This window comes from Trichomonas vaginalis, chromosome III, assembly GCF_026262505.1.
Source record: "Trichomonas vaginalis G3 chromosome III, whole genome shotgun sequence".
In the NCBI taxonomy this organism is placed as follows: Eukaryota; Parabasalia; order Trichomonadida; family Trichomonadidae; genus Trichomonas; species Trichomonas vaginalis.
In genome coordinates this window covers 4,029,265-4,050,728 of record NC_067205.1, presented here as the reverse complement: position 1 = coordinate 4,050,728, position 21,464 = coordinate 4,029,265, and the positions used below count along the sequence as shown (strand labels likewise).

The following is a 21,464-nucleotide window of genomic DNA, read 5'->3' as shown; positions in this document are numbered from 1 at the left end:
TACACTATATCCATCAGAGTACTAATAGACTTGTCATTGAGAACATATGCTTCAAATATATATTTTCCAGGATCTAAATTTATTTTGATATATGTGGGATAATAAGTGCTATTACGTGGATAAAAAGAATTTGCATGATATTGTGGGCATATAGGAGAATAATTTTGATAAACTTTACTTGTATCTTGGATAGAACATTTTCCATATCGAAAATTATTTGCTCCAGTCATGAATTACTCAGTACAATTTGAAAAGTTTTATAATGTATTAATAAGATCTAAAACAATTTCATAATGGCGTGATTTAAGATTAATATTTTCAATTAGGATTTATTAGAATGACAATAGTAAATTTTGATAAAACAAATGTATTTACAAAGGGATATTAACTAGACAAAGATGCCAATTGAATAGTAAATCATTTTTTAATTTGTCATGAACGAATATGACAACTTTAATATATGATAAAGTCATATCTTCTTAATTCAAGTGTAAAAGATGCAAAACTTAACGTTAAACATGAAAATAATAGTTACATTTTTGAATATCCATGTGTTAACTATTATGAATGCACATATTATGTTCTTGAAATGCAGCCTGGAATCTATAAGTTTGAACTTTATGGTGCATCAGGTGGCAGCGGCAGTGGGCATGTTCCATCATATCGATTTCCCAATGGAAGCTGTATTTCACAAGACAGAGTTAAACGTGTGAATGGAAATACTGTCTGCAAACAATTACCAAGTACTGGAGGTGCAGGTGCATATATTTCTGGCTACTCAGTTCTTTTTCATCCAATGAAAGCTTTTGCTACAATTTGAGGAATGGGATATTTTGATCAAAGAAATTCTAATTGTTATAAATCTTTTAGTTTATCTTGCATGAATCGAGGTGGTTATGGTGGTGGTGGAAGTTCTCCTGGTTACGCATCAGGATCAGGAGGTGGCCAAACCGCTGTCAAATTTGAGAAAAACGACCTTTTTCATCGTGTAATTGTTAGCGGTGGTGGAGGCGGTTCTGACAACGGTGGTGGCACACTTCAACAGTCTGATGACGGCTCCGGAGGTGCAGGAGGTCTCGAAGCGCAAAGATTTAATATAGACTGTATGTATATTGAAAATTTATCCGCAAATTCTACTTTTGGATTCAGTTTTGGGCAAGGAGAATCTTCTCGCACAGATGGTTCGAAGAATCCATATGGAATCAAAACACCACATGGATTCACAGACAGAGGAAGTGCAGGTGGTGGGTGGTATGGTGGTTTTTGCAGTCATCACAATAATGGTGGTGCTGGTGGAGTTTCTTCTTGGGTTCTGTCAGACAATGCAATTCTTCCGAAAGGAGAATTGACTTTTTATGACGAAAACTATGAAGAAATTGGTCAAGATCGTTATGCATATGATACTTCTGTATCGTTCAAGTTTTTCGATGTTCAGCATGAGTCAGGTGTATGGGAAGGACACGGAAAACTAATTATAACATACTATCCTCTAACTAGTCATTGTTTACATTATATCCATTTTAATTGTAATGCTATTATGTATGCTTGTAGTCTTTCTTAAAGATCTTTTTAATAAAACATTCCACAGTTATTTTTCATATAAAATGATAATCAATAATTGAGGATACTAGCTTTCTATGCAATTTTAAATGCAAAGCAACAATACTCACAATGCTTATCTAAATTTCAATTGAGATTTATAAAAGTGACATAAATATTGTTATTGAGATTGCATCCTTTTAGATAACCATTAATTTCTCTTTACTTTCTTATCGAAAAAAATCATACAAATGCCCAATTTCGGAGGAATTGTAAAATATTCGTAAAAAATTGAATTTAATAAAATTAATTACTTTATTGAAGTCTACTTCGTCAATGTAAAAACAAAAGTTATTTGTATGATAATGTTATTTTGATAAAAACAAAGATTCTCACATGAAATAAAATCTGCAATACAAGTGATGATGCAAAAACCACTTCCTTTATGACCAAATCTACTCATAGCTCCATCTGGTTCTGTAAATTGTTGGCTTCCATTAAGCATTATTGTATTTTCAAATCTCCAATCATATGAAATGCTTTCACAACCTTTGAAACCAGAAATATATGAGCTTCCTCCGCCCCCTGAGCTATCCTCATCCCAATGATATCCAGATCCACCGTCATACCATCCAGCGCCCCCTGCACCAGCCATATCTGTTGATGTTCCAGGTGAACAATTTGCTCCAATGCCAAATTCTCCATTGAATTGTCCTTTTCCTCCTGAAGTTTGATTTGCGCCTTCTCCGATAATGGAATCTGATTCATCAAAACGTGTTCCATTATGTCCAACTAATCCACCTGCATATCCCATTTTATCATAATATATAGCACCTCCTGGAGCACCGCTGACAATTACTCTTGATCTCAAAATTGAGATATTCAATCGAATGTCTGTAGATCCATCGCTGCCAATACCTCTTTTGCCATTATTATATATCCCAATAATAGTACTATTGCCTCCCCCGTTATTACCACCATAGCCATATAATTCATTTGAATGTTGAGCAACACCTCCAACAAAAATATAAAATTCTTCTGTTTTGAATGTATATCGATCTCCTCTCACATATGCACCACCACCAATTCGTCCTGCTCCCCAAAGTTCATATCGATATAAACCTTTTTCAATTCTTACTTTATAAGGTGGACAATATATTTGAGATTCACATTGATATGAGAAATAATACTTTTTTCCATATCTATGTGTTATTGAAACATCATAATTCAATAAGGAAAACTTATTTTAATCCTCATTAATTTTTTTACTTGTATCTTACAAAGATATTTTAATTGATATTATGTAGGATCTACAATTTTATACCAAAAATGATCCAAGGAAGAAAATTCGAAAAGCTTGGGATTCATATTTCCCGACAAATTTAGCTAAAGAAAAATGTAAGTTTCAAAGTACTAAGCTTGATGCAAGAGAATATAATTATCATGTTTCATCATGTAACTTTGACTCGGTAAATACACAAGGTTCTGTTCATTTTCGAAACAAACAACACTGCTATCAAATTTCTTATTGAAACTACACTTTTTAATAACTGCAGCAACACAGCAAATGGTGGGTGTATTTCATATATTCAAGAAGGCGAATTTATTCAAGATCGAATTTGCAGTTATTCTTCCAGAATTGATAGTGAATATGACTACGGTGTTTATTGCTTCATTCATGTAACACATTTATCCGAATTTAAAAATTTTATTCATGATAGTTTTATTAGCAAGAGTGGATATAAAGATTATTTTACCAATGGATTCGGAAACATTTTTTTGCAAAATGGTAAAATTAAAATTAAATCAAAAAAAAAAAAAAAAAAAAAAAAAAAAGGTAGTGGGGCTTCCAGGCACTTCGTGCCCTCTAGCCCTGAAGATGTTTAGTATAAATGAAGTTTTTATTCGGAGGGCTTCCAGGAGCTTTTCACAAATTATATATGTTTTCATGTTTTGTCACTTTTCTGTCACTTTTCGGGTAAAAACATTTTTATTATATATATAAAATGAATTTTACAAAACCACCGTTACCCTTCTTTGGAAATAAGAGTAGATGTAAAGATATTCTATTGAGAGAACTTAAGAAACTACCGAATGGTCTAACATTTGTAGACTTGTTCGGTGGAAGTTTCTATATATCTCATTTGTGCCATACAATATTTCCTGACTCAAAGATTATATGCAATGACTTCGACAACTATATGAACCGTCTCAAACATATACCAGACACAAACAATATATTGAAAGAGTTAAAAGAAAAGATACCTATAGGCAAGATGGAACGTATACCATTAGATAAGAAAAATACTGTCAGAGAGGTTTTGAAAAAGGCAGAGTATATTGACTGGGATAGTATATCTGCTAGACTATTATATAGTGGTGCTATAAGAGTTCATGACATTGAAACACTTATGTCAAAAGTTTTATATCTTAACTATACAAATGTTTTCAAAGAGGACATAGAAAAATATATTGAGGGTATAGAGTTTGTGAGATGTCATTGGACAGAGTTGTATGAAAAATATAAAGACAAGGAAAATGTTTTCTTTATAGTGGACCCGCCGTTCTATAACACATGGGATTTTCAATACCAAGTAGACTGGACTTTGAGAGACTCTTTAGAAACTTTAGACGTTATACATAACCATCCATGCTTTTACTTTACATCCGATAAAAGTGGTTTGGAAAGTGTCATGAGATGGTTAGAGGACATACATGACTATGAGTTTAGATACGATAAGATAGAATATGAGAGAGGTCCTATAAACTGGAGAAAGTGTCATAACAAAGAAATTTTACTAGTAAGTAAATGTGGTTTGAAATAGGACTACTTGTTTTAGGTTTTTTCCATTGTGTCATTTATTTCTTTGACGTGGCAGAAAAGTACAGAGAATATGAAGATGAACCAATGCCTGCAAATGTCCAGTATATGTACTCGTAAGAGATATTTTTATCTAATATTAAATGGACGCACAGAACTTAGCGAATGCACAGCAACCTGGACAACCAAACCCAGAGAATATTCCAAATGAAGTTAGAATACAAACTGCAATGGCAAACTATGGTCAAGTGCCAACAGATGTACAAATGCAAACTGCCATGTCAAATGACGCTGCGTTAGGTTTGCCACCATGGTATGCAAATATGAGATGGAAAGAGTTTTATACAAACCCCGAAGTGGGATATAAACAACTTTATGCAGATGACGCGAACACAGGAGTTGACCCAGAATATGTTTTCTACCAGAGGAGAAACAGAATGTATGAGCTCCAGTTAAAAAATGCTATGGAACTCAGAAGGAAACGTAAGAGACTAGGCGGACATTAGATTTTTACATATAGTAAATGGGTTTCTTCAGTAGTATTGGAAACTTCTTTCGAAATGTTGGAAGAGGTATATGGAATGGAATAAAAACCGTAGGAAGAGGAATTTGGAACGGAGTCAAAAATATTGGTAAAAGAGTAGGTCAGTTCGTTGGTATTATACCTAAAGACCCTGAACCAGAAGAGCAAGCTCCTGTTATACAACAGCCTGAACCTGCACCACAGTCTAGTTGGCAACCAAATCCAACACCTCAACCGTATTAAAAAATCATATTTTTACCGTTCGATAGTAGTTGTATATGAAACTAAGTTCTAAGTAAAACGCGTGGTATAATGGAATTATTCTCTTTCTTCCATCTGTAGTAAACCATACTTGAAAGTCTGAAATACTTCCACTTGGTGGTTCGTATAACTTTGTAGGTTTTTCGTAAAAGTCATTTGCCAAGCATAAAAAAGAGTTTTGTGCACCAGAAAATGAAGCATGAACTATAATAGCATCTGAGTCGAAAACATCTTTAAATAAATATGGTTCATCTCTTGCATATCGACTGTAAATATTTGCTAAAGGAAGTTTGACTTTCTGATTTAACATTCTTTGCAAATAATACCATGACATTGCAGTGAATTCTGTATATATTTGTTCGTCTTTCTTTGGATTGTCTTCGTAGATTTGAAATGACACTTGTGAATTTTGTTTGTCATATACAATTCTCACATAAAGTGTGCTCTCGGTATTTGCATATTCATCAGCATATTTTGCATAACATGAATTTATTTTATCTTCTATATTTTTTAACGCAGTCTGTAGAGAAGATGAAAGGTCAACTTGTATTAGCTCAATTTCTTCCCACATTTTTCGTTTCCCTTCAGATATATAATCTATATGAAACCTTACAATAAATGGAAAACTTTTATCTTCTACAGACACAAACTTCATTCTACGAAAGCCAATAGCTTTTGTGACAGATGGGTCTCTTAGCCATCTTAATGGGTAGTCAAAACGATAGCCTTCATGCTTTACGGTCTCTGTCTCAAACTTTTGACCGACATTCGTAAAAAGTTCATCTAATGGTTTAGTTGTAGCAACTCTTGAATTTTCTTTTTCTATTGAAAGCATATTTTATCTAGAATAAAAATGTCGAAAGAAACAGCGTCTATGAGAGAAATACAACACAACCGACAACTCATTTTGCAAGCTCTAAATAAGAACACAACAAACTTTTCAAACTATTCTAAGATATCTGAGTCATTGAAAGAAGGAAACTTAAAACTGACGATAAACCCAATGACAGATGAGTTTCTGTTTCAAGACAGTAAGAACCATACTGTTTGTATAAATCCAACAAAAGGAACTTTAAACGAGAAACCTATAAATGAACTTCTTTTGAAAGCAGATGTTGACAACAAAGCTGACAAAGAGTATGTAGACGATGCAATAGCAAAAGAAGAAGAAAGAGCTAACAAAGCTTATGCAACGAAAGAGGATGTTGAAAAGAAAGCAGATAAAACATATGTTGACGATGAGTTAGCATATCTGGCTAGTGGGTTAGTGAAGAAGGCAGATAAGGAATATGTGGATGAAAAAGATGAAAAAATTAAAGAAATGGTTGAATGGTACCATGAACGGACATCGAAGATTTTAGAAGGTAAAGCCAATACAGGGTGGGTTTCAGGATGTTTAGACCTTAAAGCCGACAAGAACCATACACATACCATTGCAAATATTACAAACTTACAAGAAACCTTAAACAGGAAAAGTGACGTTGGACATACACATACCATTGCAAATATTGCAAACTTACAAGAAAAGTTAGAGAAGAAAGCAGATAAGACTCATACACATACAAGTTTTACAACTGTTGCTATAGAAAGTATTGAAGGAACGGTTGAAGAAACTGGTGGGGATGCAATATATTGTAAACCTCCTAACTTTCCACAAGGTTTAACATCGGATGACGACATAACGACGATGAGAAACATTAGATGTAAAGATGTTTATGTCATGAAGGATGAACATAATATTAAATTCACTGCTCAAGATTTATATGACAAGAAAGCAGACAAAACAGAGCTTCAAACATTAAAGACAGAAATACTTCAAACATTATATCCTATAGGCTCTATTTATACGTCAATGAACTCTACCAGACCAGAAGTAGTACTTGGTTTTGGAACTTGGACTCAAATACTCGAAAGTTTTTTGTATTGTGCACACACTCCAAAGAAAACAGGTGGAAGTAAAACGATATCTGTCGACAACTTGCCACCACATAGTCATTCTGGTACAACAAACTTTTCTGGCGACCATAGCCACTCATTAAGAGACCACCCATTATACAACTCAGAGTATGAAGCTGGCTATGACGTTTTATCTCCAGATTATAACCATTCAGCAAAAAAGACTTTTCGACAAACTGAACCAGGAGGAACCACCAACATACTTTTACAACAACATCTACAGGACTAGGTAAAAAATACATGCCACCTTACATGACAGTTTGTGCATGGTATAGAAATGCTTAGTCGTCATTTTCAACTTCTTTAGCATATTCGTCAGGAGTTGTCTTATATTTGTTAGGAACTGTCTTTGAAAGTATACCACCTTGAACCTTAACAAGTTTGAAACGAGGTCTGACAATAGTAGTTTTATCTTCTGCTTGCAGTCTGTACATTTTGCCATGTTTGCCTAAAACTTCATAATATTCTCTTGTATACTTTCTTCTATTTTTACGAACACGAATGCGAGTACCTGTCGAGTTCCCATTGTTGTCATAGTCAATAGTATTTTCATATGGGTCGCGTTTAGGTATTTCTATTTTTACTTTGTCACCTTTCTTAAGTTTGAAGCCTGGCATTCTTTCTTGTTTGTCTCTTTTGACTAAACTATTAAATATATAGTCTTTCTCTAAGTCGGGTTGTTTTTCATTTCTTCGGGGGAGTGGTTTCCCAAACCTTTTTGTTTACGGCTATTGTAAATATTTAAAACTTGTCTCATCTTTGCCATGGAGAAGTGTCTGTACTTGTCGTCATATGACATTTCATCTACCTCACCACCTTGTGGTTGGTTTAAGTCTCTTAAGATTTTTATACAACTGTCAATGACACCAAGAGCAGAATGGTTTTGGTCGACAATGAAATATTGGTTTACATTTTTTGAACGCAGATAGTTTTTAATATCGTCTGATTTGAAAGAACTTTCACAGTCAGATGTCAGTTTTGTTGGATGGTATTTGTCAACAAATATTGTCAAAGCAGTTTTCACATCTAAAATATTTTTGGACTGTAATGGTATGGCTTCACAGTATCTTGTGTTTTGACCGACAAATATTAGCCAGTATGGTGGTCCATCTTCTCTATACCTCGGAATGTTTTCCAAGATATCCATAAACCAAGCATTTGGTGTTGAACTAAAGATTTTTATCATGAGTGCTTTTTTTGTTGCCTTAGAAACATAGGGGTCCTTGTTTGGATTCGTCATTTTTACCCCATAAGAAATGGGTTTATTTGGCGCATTAGCAGGAGTTGCATCCAGATTTTTGCCCGCAGTGGGAACAATAGCCAGAGGTGCATTTGGAATTGGAAGGAAGATTTTGAGTACATTAGGTATACTGAAAGAGAAAGCACAACCTATTATACAAACTGTACAGAAAGGTTGGGAGGTAGCACGAGATGCAGCAAATCTTATTCCAAATCCTGAAACAAGAGGAAAGTTCAAGGATGGATGGACAATGTAGGAAGACAAGCAGGAAACTATTATAACAAAGCAAATGACTACTATAACCAAGCAGGGCACTACATGGACCAAGGTGAAAGATTCTTTAACAGAGGATATAACCATGCACAACAATGGGTAAACAACAACCAACCTCAACCGCCTCAAACTTGGGGAATGTAAAATTTTTTACTGAGATGAAATGAACAATACAGCATTGAGACAAATGGGCTCAAGATGGATTTGTCGGCTTCCAGCAGTTACACAACCACGTGTTTGTCAAGTTCTTCCTATACCTCAGGAAGTTTTAGACCGACTTAAAAAACCTAAACAACCAGTTGAAAACAAACCAAACTAAAATTTTTTACTGAGATGAAATGACCGAAGAAGTTGAAACGGTAGATTTGACACCACAAACAAAAAGTTCAGAACCATTGTCAAAACCTGTCAAAGAACTTACAGATGAAGAGAAAAATTCAATAATAGAAAGTGCCAGGTCTGGAAATACAAACCCTAACTATAAAGTCACTTTTCATAGAAATGGAACGGCTAGTATCTCAAAAAAGAAACAGACTCTCACAAATAAAATATTGAAGTCTGAAGGAGCTTTCGAGACAACAGATGGAAAAGTTTACTTCACTGACCAACAGTTCATTATAGAACATCTCATTGACTTAGAGTCAAAATATTCTAAACTTTACAACAAACACAAAAAGTTGAAAGGAAAACAAAAACAAATGGCATATGATATTTATGAAGATGTTGACGACACAACCATACCTGCAAGTGAGGTAAAGTCAGATGAACCGAAAAGTGACGAAAAACCAATAGAAGAAGAAAAACAAAAAACTGAAGATAAACCAAAACCAAAGGTTAGTTTCCAAACTAAACCAAGTCAACCTTCATTAGCTGGTATGGGTTGGCGTCAAAGACTTATGGCAGCAGGCGGTTATGTAAAGTAAAGAAAAAAATATTTTTTTATTTTTATAGAAATGCCCCCATATAGAATGGATAGAAAATCTGCTAGAATAAAAGCAGAGTTAGAAAGATATGGTTGGAAAGTTTCAAAGAAGTTTAAATATAGGAAGGGAAGACCCATAAAAGTCTATGACAAACTGGCTGGTCTGACCTACGAGATGGACTTGGAAACAGCACGCGCCAATTATCCAAACAGACTAGAGAGGTTAGAAGAAGAACGTCTTATGGACATGCCTTTCGATGTTAGTGAACCTCAAGTTGAAGGACACGACGGCTTTGCCAGATTCTACTGGAAACATGACGAACAATTGCATCCTTTGAGAAGGAAAAAAGGTAGTGCAGAGGATGGTCATGCTCCCATGGAAAGAACAAGATATGCATATGAAAAGTATCGTGAAGTTAGAAGTAAAATTACATCTGGTCGAACCTTTACAGTAAACTTTGACAAAGGAAAGAACAAAGAAGGCTTCATGGGTGTACTTGCTGCCATACAAGACGGAAATAAGAAAGGATACAATCTCAGACTAACCGTAACAGATTTGGATGGTCATATTTACTATGCACATGGCAATGTCACAACAGCCGCACAACTTCTTGACGCTTTCAAGACTACAAAGAGAGAACAAATGGTTGACTCCGACTCAGACATTTTGAACGCAATTGAAGGAATTGTAAGCGTGAAGTTCGAATGGTACCAACCTAACCCTCAAGCAGTCAGACAACATGCTGGATACTTCCCGTTCATAAATAAGTCTGACATTGACTTGACAAGGTATGGAATTTACAATTCAATTGAAACAATTGTCAATGAACCTTGCATTCTTACATGTCTCAGGAACTCTGGTCTTGTTACAGATGAGAAGATGAAGTATCTTGAGTCATGTGTGAAGACAAGGTACATTCTCAGAGGTCAATTGGCAAAAATTGCACCGTTGGCAAATGTCAATATCCGAGTCAACATACCTACAGCTAAAGGTTCTTCACACGACGACTATGTTGTTGACAAAGACTTACCATGGTTGAAGATTGCAATTGTCCACAACCACTTCATGTTGAACGAAAGTCTTACAAACCCATTGTTCGGAAAAGGCAAGTGCAACATTGTCAGAGCTGTAAACATTCTTTTCGAGAAAGGTTTGTTGGAACCAATTCCAGATGACAAGCTGACAGAAACTTTTGTACCAAAAGACGAAACAAACTTTTCATTGTTAGCAAGACCAAAAGTTGTTCCAGACAAAGTTATAGCACAAAAGAAGTACACTGTTCCAAAAGGAGTTGGATTGTTCGGATACCAACCTGAACCAGAAGAACTTCCAATGAGGTTGCAAGAACTTCAAGATGCTATAAACAAACTTCCATTGAGACATCCAATTGACGTCAAATTGTATTGGAGAGCATCTGAGTTAGGTCAGAAGGTTTTATATGAAACAGGTTGCTTCGACGATGTTTATGAGATAGCAGGCGAAGTTTCTCAGAAGATAAGAGACTCACTTGAATTTCCACGAACTGGACCCATTGGTTGCGACAAGTTCGACTCAAACGAAAAGATATACTATGTCGACCTTAACGCTGCATACATGAGGTTCGTCCAATATATCCCGACTGGAATTCCAAACGAAGACGGTGAGTTCCCAGGAAGGAACTATACAGTTGGAAAAGTCATACAACAACTGTATGATATTAGGAAAGCTTCAAACCCCAAACTTGCAATGACACTCAAATTGCTTATGAATTCGACATGGGGATATTCCATTAAAAAACCTCAAAAGATGAAGAGTAAACACTATGAGAAGGTCGACAACTTTGTTGAAAGGTTCTCCCCTTTTGTTTTGAAGTACGAATTCACTCAAGGTCAAAGTGGCTTAGTAACCACAGTAAAACCTATTGTCGAACATTGGTCCTATCCTCAGTTCGCAAAGGCAGTCCTTGACAACTACAACAAATTCTTCTCGGAAGTCAAATCGAAAGTTGTGGTTTACTATGAGAACATTGACGCACTCATGACGAACGAAGAAGGCTATAACAAACTCATTGAAATGGGTTTAGTTGGTGAAAAGATGGGTCAATTCAAATTGGACAAAATTTTCACCGAAGTTCATGTAATATCGAAAAGGAAGTACTGGGGTGTTAAAGAAGATGGTGAAATAGTTAAACATTGCATGAAGTAAAAAATTTTTATTCGAATTTGAATCGGACAGGTCGAGTTACACCATTCTTGGTCTCAAACTCATATATAACCTGTTTGTTTGTATTTTCGTCGACTATGACACGAGACACGAACATTGACCAAACGGACAAAAAGTGTCATTTCAGATGGTCCCGCAGCCAATCGCATTCGAGCACTTCGAAGAAGCCTTACGTTCCAAGGGAGAGGGTGTCTGGTGCAAGGGAGAGGTCATGAAACTCTACGAGCAGTACATCCTCAATGCCTGGGAGGACAAATCGTCCTTGGATTGGCAATTCTACCAACTCCTCTGGGACGACCTCCTACGCAACTGGGATGACGAAAGAGTCCAATTCAGAGGTCGGGAGCTAATTGTCCAAATTACCCTTAATTTAACCCACTTAATGAACTAAACACCTAAATTTACTCGGGGTTTCCCCCTAAAATAAAATTTTTTTACTCTTAGAACCACTCGAGGTTCTCCTTACGGTTGTTGAGCTTGTCACCGTCAATGTGTCTGACCTTCGTCTTCTTGCCTGGATTTGGAACCCATTGAATTGCGACAAGCTTGCCCATGGAGATTGAACCGTAATTCCGAAGGGTAAGGTTCAAGTGTCCCAAGTTGTTGAGAACTGGGGTAAGAACCTTGCCGGTCTCCTTGTTGCGGATTTGGTATGGGTAGGGTTGGGAAATTTCATAACTGTCATCGGCAACAAGGGTTGCCCAAACTTCCTCTTCTTCGTGTTTCTCTTCTTCCTCTTCTTCCTCTTCCTCTTCTTCGTGTTTCTCTTCTTCCTCGACAATTCCTTCTTCAATTCTGTGTTCACGAATTACGGTGTTGCATGTTCTGTCCTTTCCGAGTACCTTCCAGATGGCGTCTATCTCTTCGAAGAAACGGTAGATGAGTCTGGCAAGGTCTCGGTTCTCTCTCTCGTAAATGCGCAAGGTTTCCGTCAAATCATTCAGGCATTTCTCATTGGAAGCTTGGTTCATGAGGACATCGGCTTTGAGCTTGGTCATCTCTTCCATAAGACTACTTTGGAGAGTCTGAACGGTGTTTGTCAGATGAGCTTTCAAATTCAAAATTTGAATTTGAACTGGGCGCTTGTCTGGCAACCTTGAAAGGACATCTTCCATTGAGTTTGGCTTCGGTGCTTGTTCGGACATCGAAAAAATGAAGTGGTTTGAGAATGACGGTTTTACTTCAAAAAGCTTGTTATGACGGTTAAGTCATACAACAAGTTTAAAATAATATCTTGTTCTTCTTCTGAACGTTTGTTGTCTCTTCCGATAAAAGTTTCGAACATGAGAACCAAAAAACGTTTTTTGAGATTGCGGAAGAGTTCAGGCAAACGTTCATATTCTGGATATGTTGGGAGTAGTTCAAAACATCTGAGCTGACTTTCGGACAAAATTGGGACAATGTCAGAAAATTCATCTTTGGTCGGACTGCTTGAAGGTAAGTCCCTTACATGTAAGTAGCTCTGGTAAAGTCTTCTCATTTCTGCTAACTTTTGGAGTATAGCTTCGTAGTTTAGAAGTTTTAATTTTAATTGTCTTATTCCACTCTTTACTTCTAAACGGTAACTATCCATGAGGTCAAGAGTAGCTTTGGTAGCTTTCAGTGGAGCTATCTGTTCCTTGACTCCTGCAATTTTGGTTGCAATTGTGGTTTGAGCTCCTTCAAGTTCGCCGTCTATGTCGTTCTCAACGCCTTCAACCATGGCTTGAAACTCTTCATCGGTCCATTGAGTTTGGTGTGGGACGAATTTAACTTGCTTCATTCAAAAAATGAAAAAAAATGTTTTTACTCAAAGCGTGCCATATAGATGGCTATAAGAAACTTACCAGAAGGCTTCTTCTTCACATGAGTCTTCGGCAACTTGAGAGTTCTTGTTGGAGTTGGGTCTGGAATTTCAATTCTCTCTCGAGCGCAACAACAGATGTCAGAATAACATTCCCCACTGTCTTTCTTGCCACCATAAATTGTGTATTGACCGAACTTGCATTTGCAGGAAGACCGGTCAATACAAGGTTCACAGTTGAAATAGTTGTACACAAACCTGTTGAGTACGAGTGTGAGTAAAAACATAAAAAAAGTGAAGTTAAAATGAGATGTTTACTGAATTGGTTGGATGTCGCCTTCTGAGGTTATGAAGAACGGCTGTCCAGAGTAGTGAAGTAGTGCTCTGAGAATTTGTGTAATTCGTGGAATTGGGCTCTCACGATATGGAAGTAGTATCCAAGGACGTTTCATGAAGAACTTCAAGAGGGCTTCTTTCTTCACATCCTTAATATCATCGAATGCAGTGCCTTCTGGAACTTGAATTGCAACACCTGTTTCAATTTCCAACTTTAAGACACTATTCTTGGACAACCAGAAGCCAATGGACTTGCTTGGTTTGCACTTGCTGAGATATTCCTTCACGGTTTCATTTACCTCAATTAGATAAATTGCTTCGTCTAAGGGGTCAAGCTCCATACTGAGTCAGTACAATATTGTACTTTTTCAAGACAATGTTGTACTTTTTCAAGACAATGTTGTACTTTTTCAAGACAATGTTGTACTTTTTCAGAACAATGTTGTATAAATTCAGTACAATGTCTCTCAAATTTGAGTACGGCTGTACTTTTTCAGAACAAGTCTTGAACTTTTTCAGAACAATGTTGTACTTTTTCAGAACAATGTTGTACTTTTTCAGAACAATGTTGTACTTTTTCAAGACAATGTTGTACTTTTTCAAGACAATGTTGTACTTTTTCAAGACAATATTGTACTTTTTCAAGACAATATTGTACTTTTTCAAGACAATATTATATTGTTTCAGAACAAAGACGGTTAAGACACAAACGAATGTCCGACGTCCCACCTACTGAACCCGTTCCACAGCCAGAAGAACAGCATGCTCCAGCACCACAACAGGTTCCACCTCCACAAGGCCCCACAGCAACCTCAGTTCCAACAAGGACCTCCGAATTACTACCAATTTCCACCTCAAGGTTACTACCCACCACAAGGCTTTCCAAACTACCCACCACAAGGCTTTCCAAACTACCCTCCTCAACCCATGCCTTACTTCCCTAACCCTTGGATGTTCATGTCAAACCCTCCACCCCAATTCAAATTCCAATCTCAGTCCAAGAGAGACCAAGAGTTCGAAGAAGGTCTGAACCGTTTACGCAAAGAGTATGCCACAGCCCCTATGGAAGAAGACAGGCTCTCACTCTCTTCCCTCAAATCGACCGATTCGACTCGTACCACAGATTCGGTTCGTGACCGTGAAGACTACCTCAAGCAGTCTGAGAGACTCTTCATCCTACAACCATTTACAACTGGAGCTCTCAAGAACATGCGCAATTACGAAGGTCAGACACCAGCTGGAGACCGCAAAACAGACGTACTCGCAAGAGCAGTCCAACTGGTCAAGACAAAGACTGAGATAGTCGACTTCATTCTTGCAGCTTGCCCATACAAGTAAAAAAATAAACAATTACGAGTTAAACTTTTTACTCTTTCTTTTCTGAGTTGTTTAGAGCTGGTTTCTCTTGTAGAAACCTTTCGTACTCTTCCATGGTCATGTAATTGCGAATTTGGTACGCAATTCCAGGTTCGTTGTTTTTGAACCTTACGTATGTAACGCTTCCATCCTCCTCAGGGAAGTAAGCTGCTAACATCTGACCAAGTTTTCTCGGTGACTCGGAGCTCATTAAAAATGTCACTTTTTAAACGTTAAGTTTTTAGTCTTATTTTACCCTTTGTTTACCCTTTGTTTGTCAAGGTAGTATTGGAGTGCAATTTCTCCAAATTCTCTGTGTCGGAGTTCTTCAGCATTTTCCAAGGTGTACCTGGAGAACTCAAAGAAGTTGTCAAGAAGATACTGCCATGCTGCTCTTCTGAGTTCGTCGGTATTTTGGAAGTGTTGCACCTTCGAGTCTTCGGACATGAAAAAATAACACTTTTTCTATTAAACCGTTTACAATTTGAATTTTGTTGCTGAATTCAGCAAAAATATATTTTAGGTGAAGAGGTGAGATTTCACCTCTTTTTTCACCTGTTTTTTCACCTCATGAATTTTCATGATTTCATCGTAAATGTTTTGTCAAACATGAACGTAAATGTTTTGTCGAAACTTCATCGTAATGAGCGTAAATCAGACAAAAATAATGTTTAGGTGAAGAGGTGAGATTTCACCTCTTTTTTCACCTGTTTTTTCACCTCATGAATTTTCCCGAAATAAAAAATAAAGTTGGTTTTTTTAAAAAAATATTTTTTTATTTTTATTGTAAGAACATGTTAGCAACAACAGCACCAAACTCTTTAGTCATGAACCCAACTTCAATGTTAGTAGAGATGAAAAGCTTCATTCCTTCTTCATATACTTTCGAAACAGAAATCCAGAAGATAAAGCAAGAACTTCTCCAAGGAGATTTAGATTGCACTGCGAAAGATGAAACAAATGAACAGTATCTTTATGAAATGCAGGACATTATTGACCATCTACCTAAACTTCCTGAAATCCAACAACAAAAGCTTACTATTCCAGAATTCGATGAAATAGAAGTCAAAGCAACTGACTCAGTAGAAATAAAGAAGTTCATACGAAAGGTTAACTATGAGTTTCTTGGATTTCATTGCAACCACAAAGTCATGGACAAAGATTGCGATATGGTATATAAGAACATCTCTGACATATACAAATCTGGGGAGTTTAAGACCTACGACAACTTTGTTTCGTTAGTTGCAAAATGTGTATGGCAGATAAGAGATAAAGATAGAAGAGGTAAGATATGGAATGAACAAATAAGACCCGCAACTTTTGAGTTAAAGAGAGCAATTGACGCCTTAGTTGTTTTAGCAGGTAAGGTTTCAATGTACAATGCTAAAATGAACCCGCAATGTTCAAAATGTAAAGCAGCAATGAGGAAATATAACTACTCCGTCAAAGAGATAGAACGTATGCGAAACGACTATGCTGACTTAAAGAAAGAAGTAGAGAAACCAGCAGAAGATAAAATGAACATGTTAGCATTTCTGAACAAAAACTATCCAACTGCTGACGATTTCCTTCTATCTGACGTCAAGAAGAAGTATAAAGAAACTTTCGGTATCGTTAAAACATTCGATGTACTGACAGAAGAAATAGAAGCTACGAAATTGTTTAGGATTTCAAATATACATCATACAATTCATGTAAAACGCTTATAAAATAACAGGTGAAAAAAGAGGTGAAAAAAGAGGTGAAATCTCACCTCTTCACCTAAAATATATTTTTATTGAATTCAGCAACAAAATTCTGAGTAAAATAATTTTTAGGGCTTGTGTCAAACCGTTGAGTTTTCACAAAATTTAAAAAATAACGTTTACCATGTGAAACGCTTATAAAATAACTGAGGTGAAAAAACAGGTGAAAAAAGAGGTGAGATTTCACCTCTTCACCTAAAATATATTTTTGCTGAAAAATGACCAAATTTCATGAAATTTCTCTAGACCGACTTTTACAGGGGTAGCCAAAACTCATGAAAATCGTGAAAAATAACAGAGTATTTTGACAACTTCAAACAAGTAGAGTAGATGAACTCTTTATTTTTCAAGCTTGACTTTTTACAATTTGAACTTTGTTCGCGTAGATGTGAATTCTGAAAGAAGTATGAGGGTCTTGTATGACTTTGTACTTCTCCCATAGTTCATGTCTGTCAAACTTACCTGCCATGGACTTCTTTCATAAGTTCCATGAAATCGTCTTCGGACAATCCAGGGAAAAGTACAATGTCAGTAAGTATTCTCTTTACATCCTTACTTAAACTCTTTGCTGTCTGTACACAAATGACAACTGAAATGTTAAAGTGTCTGAGCTTCTTAAGAATTCGACACATATCTTGTTCTCTGTTCTTTAACAAAGGATGAGAAGCAAAGTCATCTAAGATAAGAAGACACCTATGAGGGTATGTCTTCCAATCGTAAGATTGCAATTTCTTCGAAATGTATTCTATCTCTTTCTGTTTGTTTCTGAAGTGTTTCTTCTCTAATTTCTCTGCATTTCCTCATTTGGGTCTTTAAACTTCGAATTTATATACTCATTTATAGCATTGTACTTCAAAACTCTTCTTTGGTACTTCTTTATCCAATCTAACAACTCAGAGTCTTTTTACATACTAACTTAGACTTCTTTATAATATCTTTGAACGAATTGACGGTTTGGTCAAATTGACCAGAAGTACTACAAATGACAACTAACTCATAGAATGGGTTCTTCTCATCTAGTTCTTGTTGTTGTGCAGCCATTTTAAGATAAGTGAAAGTCTTACCCGACCCAGGTGGTGCAATTAGACCTGTTATACCATTCTGAGCAAATAAGAACTTGTCATGTATGGGTTTTATCTGAGCATTTTCTAACTTCCTCTTGTTCTTGTTTAAAACATTCTCAAATTTTTTGTCAATGTCAGCAAACTTTTTTTCTAACATATTTTTAGAAAAATTAAAATTTTTATCTTTTTGAAAATGTCTAGCGATTTCGCTATCTATATTCGAGACAAGCTTTTCGACAGCAAAACATCTGTAGACCATAAAATCTTACATAGTGTAAACAAGAAAGGTGAATTTGTTCTAAAGTTCTGTTTCTGGGAATATGACAAGAACCATAAAACATTAAGCAGAGCAGTCTTAAAATTTGTCAATGACAGACTTGTTGACAGAGATGACGCCGATTGGAAAGATGAAGTCCAACAAAAGTTCTTAGAATGCAAAGAAGACACATGCGCTGTTCTTGAAGATGAAATAGAAAACAGAATAGAAGAGCTATTAAAGGACAAAGACCTTTTACAAAAATATGGTTGCGCCAAATTTGACATAACTCCACCAGAGAAGAAGAAGAAGAGAGAAAAGAAAGAAAAGAAAGTAGAAGAAAAGAAAGTAGAAGAAGAGAAGAAAGAACCAGAGCCAGAGCCAGAGAAAAAGAAATTTGACATGTAAAAATAAAATTTTATTTTTAGAACATTTCTGGGTCAATGTCAATGTTCTCTTCCTCTTTAGGAGCAAACACTGGCTTAGACTCTAAAATCTTTTTACCCAATTTACCTTGAACTTCAACTATCTTAGACTCATAATATTCATAGTCGTCTGCTTTCTTTGGTTCATAAGGTATAACAAGTTTGTATGCTTTGCCTTCTTTAAGGTTTGAGAACCTTCTGTCAAAATTTTCTTTGACTGCTAACAAACCTTCTATGTCTAAGTCTTCAAATTTCGCACCATTTTTAGTCACAATAGCAAACTTAACTGGTTCGATGTTCCAAATTTTGTCAAATGTAGACTTTTCAAAATGGTAGAAGTAAACATTCAAATAAGCGAATGGGTCTAGTTCTTCTTTGACTTCTGTCATGTACTTGTTGACTGAAATATATTTCGTCATCTTTTCTATCGGATAAAAAAATATTTTTTTTAAATTTACTCAGAAAAATTTTTCTTTGTATATACGCCGTTCTGAACATCTAAAAGATTTTTGACATTTGCCAAGAATGTTCGTTTAGATGCTGTCATATAACCATACTCTTGACAATATTGTTTATACGAATCGTACAATGACCTTTCATCTAAACACTCAAAGTTAGTCTCATCTATAAACAGTTCATATACACTCTTGTTTGCTTCTAACAATGTTTGTCTTTCTTCGGTATATGGAATTTGTCTTGGATTGAACTTAGAAATATCTAATGTCATGAAATATGAGAACAAGTGGTTGTAAAAGTTAGGTGTCAAAGTTTCTGCTAAGTCGTCAAAATATTCTGTATCTTGCATATGAGAATCTGACGTTCTGACAACTACATATCTTCTGTCAGAACTTTCTAACTTCATCGGAACGGCATTGTTTGAAACCATGATGAAATTTGCAACATTTTCACAAACTCTTTGGTCTTTATATTTTCTTTCAACAACTCCAACTTTGTCTGTTATAAGACTCTTCAAAGCATCTGAGTTTAAAACCTTTGTTGTATCTATACTTTGAAGTTCGTTACATACTATAAGTTTCATATTCTCTATTGAAGAGTTAAATTTACCGCAGATGTTTTCTAAGTTTGTCATATTAGGGTTCGAATAGCCCTCTAACAGTTTGCATAAGATATCTGTAAAGAAAGTGTTCTTACCAGTTCCTTGTTTTCCAATTATAATGAGAGCAGTTTCATTTTTAGCACTTGGATGTTGTAAGATGTTTGCAAACCAACATAAGATATACTCATAGACTCTTTCGTTTCCATTGCATATAATTTCTTTGACATGGTCTAACCAAGCTTCTATAACATTTTCTTTCCATTCTACTTGTTCGTATTTATATCCAGTGAAGATAGAATAGAAGTTTGGAGATGGTGTATAGAACTTTATACCACGAACTGAAAAATCTTCTAACTTTGACAATAAGATATCCCAAGCATCTAACATCTTCATACCAACTTGTACGACTTTTATTTTCTTAAGTTTCTGTCTACATTCTTGTTCTGAAACTATGGTTGCTCTTGGTTTGTTAAAGACAACATCCCATTCTTTCATGACATAACATTCTGGGGCAGAGTCACATAAATGACTAAACGTTTCAAATTCTCGACTGCTTTGTTATAGTCTCTAAATGGACACATATTTCTGAAGCTTGGAAGTCATAAAAATCTGAAACGTCTATTCTGTACATTTTTATAAAAATAAAAAAAATATTTTTTTTATTCTTGAGTTCCATTTGTTGCATTTGTTGTTCTTGAGCTATTTGTTGTTGAAGTTGTTCTTGTAGTACAATACTTTCACCAGTTGCATCTTCCAATTCGAAACTTTCTGCCGTCATTGACAAATACATAGGACATAAAAGTTTTACAGGAACAAAGTTTGCGTCAACTAAGGTTAAGTTTATGTTTGCTAAAGTGTTTGAGTTTACTAAAGCTGAAAACTCTGCATTCGAATGAACAATAGGCAAACCAGCAGAGAAAGTGTTGTTTATACGCATGAGTATCTTTTGGTCATAGTAGTTTCTGTCGACATTCGAATAGCACTTTGAACCTAAGTTTGAAACAATATATAAAATAGGTGTACTTAAAGTCAATGGAACAGACATTCCTTGTATGACACCTTTTCCTGTTATAGGAAACTGTTGGTAGTAAAAACCAGATATAAGTTTTGTATTATAGCTCATATCGTTTATAGTAAACTCAGTCGGACATCCAAACATAATGAAACCTGCTCTAGTTGCAGCACATGTTACATCCGTCCTTAAAGTATTAAATAAGTCAACAAAACCTGTTGGTGGTATATCTGAGTAAGTATCTTCAAAGAAGTATTTTTTACCATTCACAACAAAAAGTCTTCTGGTGTCAAAAGAGCAAAACAGGCTTTAGTCGTCATTGTGTTTAAGGTTAGTTTACAATATCGTCCTTGAGGACTTTGTAAGTTTGTTGTTATAGAATTATATGACTCAGGGTTTTTAGTCGTAATAGTATAAACCACTATGTCTTCTGCCATTTACTTAGCAAAAATTTTAATGAAATGTTGTGGTCGTCAAATATTTTTATGACGTCTGGGAAACTATATTTTAAGTTCAACGTTTCACCTCCTTTCATAACGTATATCTTGTCAATGACATTATATGAAACACCACAGCAAGCAATGTCGGGTTCTATTTCTTTGATGTTTATATCGTCTGCCTCTGTCAAAAGTTTCAATAGTTCTTTCAAAATTTCATGAGGTGCGATGACATATGAGTTCACTTTTACAGGG

The 21,464-nt window shown here is 35.7% G+C and overlaps 22 protein-coding genes and 1 pseudogene across 23 annotated transcripts, besides 1 other annotated feature; 13 read left to right on the top strand and 10 right to left on the bottom strand.

Annotated features, from left to right (window-relative positions):
* Positions 1–3,347: 3,347 nt before the first annotated feature.
* Positions 3,348–21,464: part of a mobile genetic element that runs on past the window's edge.
* TVAGG3_0638220 (phage tail repeat-like family) lies at positions 3,546–4,137 on the top strand (the record flags this gene model as incomplete). The annotated part of the gene is made up of 1 exon (XM_051241131.1): positions 3,546–4,137. A coding segment is annotated over one exon (592 nt), but the record flags the coding sequence as incomplete, so codon positions are not given.
* TVAGG3_0638210 (uncharacterized protein) lies at positions 4,504–4,791 on the top strand (the record flags this gene model as incomplete). Its single annotated transcript, XM_051241130.1, has 1 exon — positions 4,504–4,791. A coding segment is annotated over one exon (288 nt), but the record flags the coding sequence as incomplete, so codon positions are not given.
* On the top strand, positions 4,884–5,126 carry TVAGG3_0638200 (serine threonine-protein phosphatase family; the record flags this gene model as incomplete). Its single annotated transcript, XM_051241129.1, has 1 exon — positions 4,884–5,126. One exon carries the CDS (start codon positions 4,884–4,886, stop codon positions 5,124–5,126), a length of 243 nt encoding a protein of 80 aa, XP_051087716.1.
* On the bottom strand, positions 5,131–5,979 carry TVAGG3_0638190 (uncharacterized protein; the record flags this gene model as incomplete). Its single annotated transcript, XM_001581959.2, has 1 exon — positions 5,131–5,979. The coding sequence occupies one exon, from the start codon at positions 5,977–5,979 to the stop codon at positions 5,131–5,133; it is 849 nt and encodes a 282-aa protein (XP_001582009.2).
* Positions 6,019–7,099, top strand: TVAGG3_0638180 (phage tail repeat-like family; the record flags this gene model as incomplete). The annotated part of the gene is made up of 1 exon (XM_001287300.1): positions 6,019–7,099. A coding segment is annotated over one exon (1,081 nt), but the record flags the coding sequence as incomplete, so codon positions are not given.
* On the bottom strand, positions 7,382–7,666 carry TVAGG3_0638170 (uncharacterized protein; the record flags this gene model as incomplete). The annotated part of the gene is made up of 1 exon (XM_051241128.1): positions 7,382–7,666. A coding segment is annotated over one exon (285 nt), but the record flags the coding sequence as incomplete, so codon positions are not given.
* On the top strand, positions 8,777–8,932 carry TVAGG3_0638160 (uncharacterized protein; the record flags this gene model as incomplete). The annotated part of the gene is made up of 1 exon (XM_051241127.1): positions 8,777–8,932. The coding sequence occupies one exon, from the start codon at positions 8,777–8,779 to the stop codon at positions 8,930–8,932; it is 156 nt and encodes a 51-aa protein (XP_051087714.1).
* On the top strand, positions 8,952–9,536 carry TVAGG3_0638150 (phage tail repeat-like family; the record flags this gene model as incomplete). Its single annotated transcript, XM_051241126.1, has 1 exon — positions 8,952–9,536. One exon carries the CDS (start codon positions 8,952–8,954, stop codon positions 9,534–9,536), a length of 585 nt encoding a protein of 194 aa, XP_051087713.1.
* TVAGG3_0638140 (uncharacterized protein) lies at positions 9,582–10,420 on the top strand (the record flags this gene model as incomplete). The annotated part of the gene is made up of 1 exon (XM_051241125.1): positions 9,582–10,420. A coding segment is annotated over one exon (839 nt), but the record flags the coding sequence as incomplete, so codon positions are not given.
* On the top strand, positions 10,602–11,720 carry TVAGG3_0638130 (DNA/RNA polymerases family; the record flags this gene model as incomplete). The annotated part of the gene is made up of 1 exon (XM_051241124.1): positions 10,602–11,720. One exon carries the CDS (start codon positions 10,602–10,604, stop codon positions 11,718–11,720), a length of 1,119 nt encoding a protein of 372 aa, XP_051087711.1.
* On the top strand, positions 11,866–12,129 carry TVAGG3_0638120 (uncharacterized protein; the record flags this gene model as incomplete). Its single annotated transcript, XM_051241123.1, has 1 exon — positions 11,866–12,129. One exon carries the CDS (start codon positions 11,866–11,868, stop codon positions 12,127–12,129), a length of 264 nt encoding a protein of 87 aa, XP_051087710.1.
* On the bottom strand, positions 12,179–12,745 carry TVAGG3_0638110 (MazG nucleotide pyrophosphohydrolase domain-containing protein; the record flags this gene model as incomplete). Its single annotated transcript, XM_051241122.1, has 1 exon — positions 12,179–12,745. One exon carries the CDS (start codon positions 12,743–12,745, stop codon positions 12,179–12,181), a length of 567 nt encoding a protein of 188 aa, XP_051087709.1.
* TVAGG3_0638100 (uncharacterized protein) lies at positions 12,916–13,500 on the bottom strand (the record flags this gene model as incomplete). The annotated part of the gene is made up of 1 exon (XM_051241121.1): positions 12,916–13,500. One exon carries the CDS (start codon positions 13,498–13,500, stop codon positions 12,916–12,918), a length of 585 nt encoding a protein of 194 aa, XP_051087708.1.
* On the bottom strand, positions 13,524–13,808 carry TVAGG3_0638090 (uncharacterized protein; the record flags this gene model as incomplete). Its single annotated transcript, XM_051241120.1, has 1 exon — positions 13,524–13,808. One exon carries the CDS (start codon positions 13,806–13,808, stop codon positions 13,524–13,526), a length of 285 nt encoding a protein of 94 aa, XP_051087707.1.
* On the top strand, positions 14,620–15,195 carry TVAGG3_0638080 (uncharacterized protein; the record flags this gene model as incomplete). The annotated part of the gene is made up of 1 exon (XM_051241119.1): positions 14,620–15,195. One exon carries the CDS (start codon positions 14,620–14,622, stop codon positions 15,193–15,195), a length of 576 nt encoding a protein of 191 aa, XP_051087706.1.
* On the bottom strand, positions 15,224–15,424 carry TVAGG3_0638070 (uncharacterized protein; the record flags this gene model as incomplete). Its single annotated transcript, XM_051241118.1, has 1 exon — positions 15,224–15,424. The coding sequence occupies one exon, from the start codon at positions 15,422–15,424 to the stop codon at positions 15,224–15,226; it is 201 nt and encodes a 66-aa protein (XP_051087705.1).
* Positions 16,008–16,309, top strand: TVAGG3_0638060 (organellar and viral DNA polymerase type B; the record flags this gene model as incomplete). The annotated part of the gene is made up of 1 exon (XM_051241117.1): positions 16,008–16,309. A coding segment is annotated over one exon (302 nt), but the record flags the coding sequence as incomplete, so codon positions are not given.
* Positions 16,365–16,922, top strand: TVAGG3_0638050 (organellar and viral DNA polymerase type B; the record flags this gene model as incomplete). Its single annotated transcript, XM_051241116.1, has 1 exon — positions 16,365–16,922. The coding sequence occupies one exon, from the start codon at positions 16,365–16,367 to the stop codon at positions 16,920–16,922; it is 558 nt and encodes a 185-aa protein (XP_051087703.1).
* Positions 17,305–17,741, bottom strand: TVAGG3_0638040 (annotated as a pseudogene). Its single transcript has one exon. A coding segment is annotated over exon 1 (437 nt).
* TVAGG3_0638030 (P-loop containing nucleoside triphosphate hydrolases family) lies at positions 17,997–18,179 on the bottom strand (the record flags this gene model as incomplete). Its single annotated transcript, XM_051241115.1, has 1 exon — positions 17,997–18,179. A coding segment is annotated over one exon (183 nt), but the record flags the coding sequence as incomplete, so codon positions are not given.
* On the top strand, positions 18,216–18,686 carry TVAGG3_0638020 (uncharacterized protein; the record flags this gene model as incomplete). Its single annotated transcript, XM_051241114.1, has 1 exon — positions 18,216–18,686. The coding sequence occupies one exon, from the start codon at positions 18,216–18,218 to the stop codon at positions 18,684–18,686; it is 471 nt and encodes a 156-aa protein (XP_051087701.1).
* TVAGG3_0638010 (protein of unknown function, DUF4108 family) lies at positions 18,703–19,122 on the bottom strand (the record flags this gene model as incomplete). Its single annotated transcript, XM_051241113.1, has 1 exon — positions 18,703–19,122. The coding sequence occupies one exon, from the start codon at positions 19,120–19,122 to the stop codon at positions 18,703–18,705; it is 420 nt and encodes a 139-aa protein (XP_051087700.1).
* Positions 19,158–19,589, bottom strand: TVAGG3_0638000 (Poxvirus D5 protein-like family; the record flags this gene model as incomplete). Its single annotated transcript, XM_051241112.1, has 1 exon — positions 19,158–19,589. One exon carries the CDS (start codon positions 19,587–19,589, stop codon positions 19,158–19,160), a length of 432 nt encoding a protein of 143 aa, XP_051087699.1.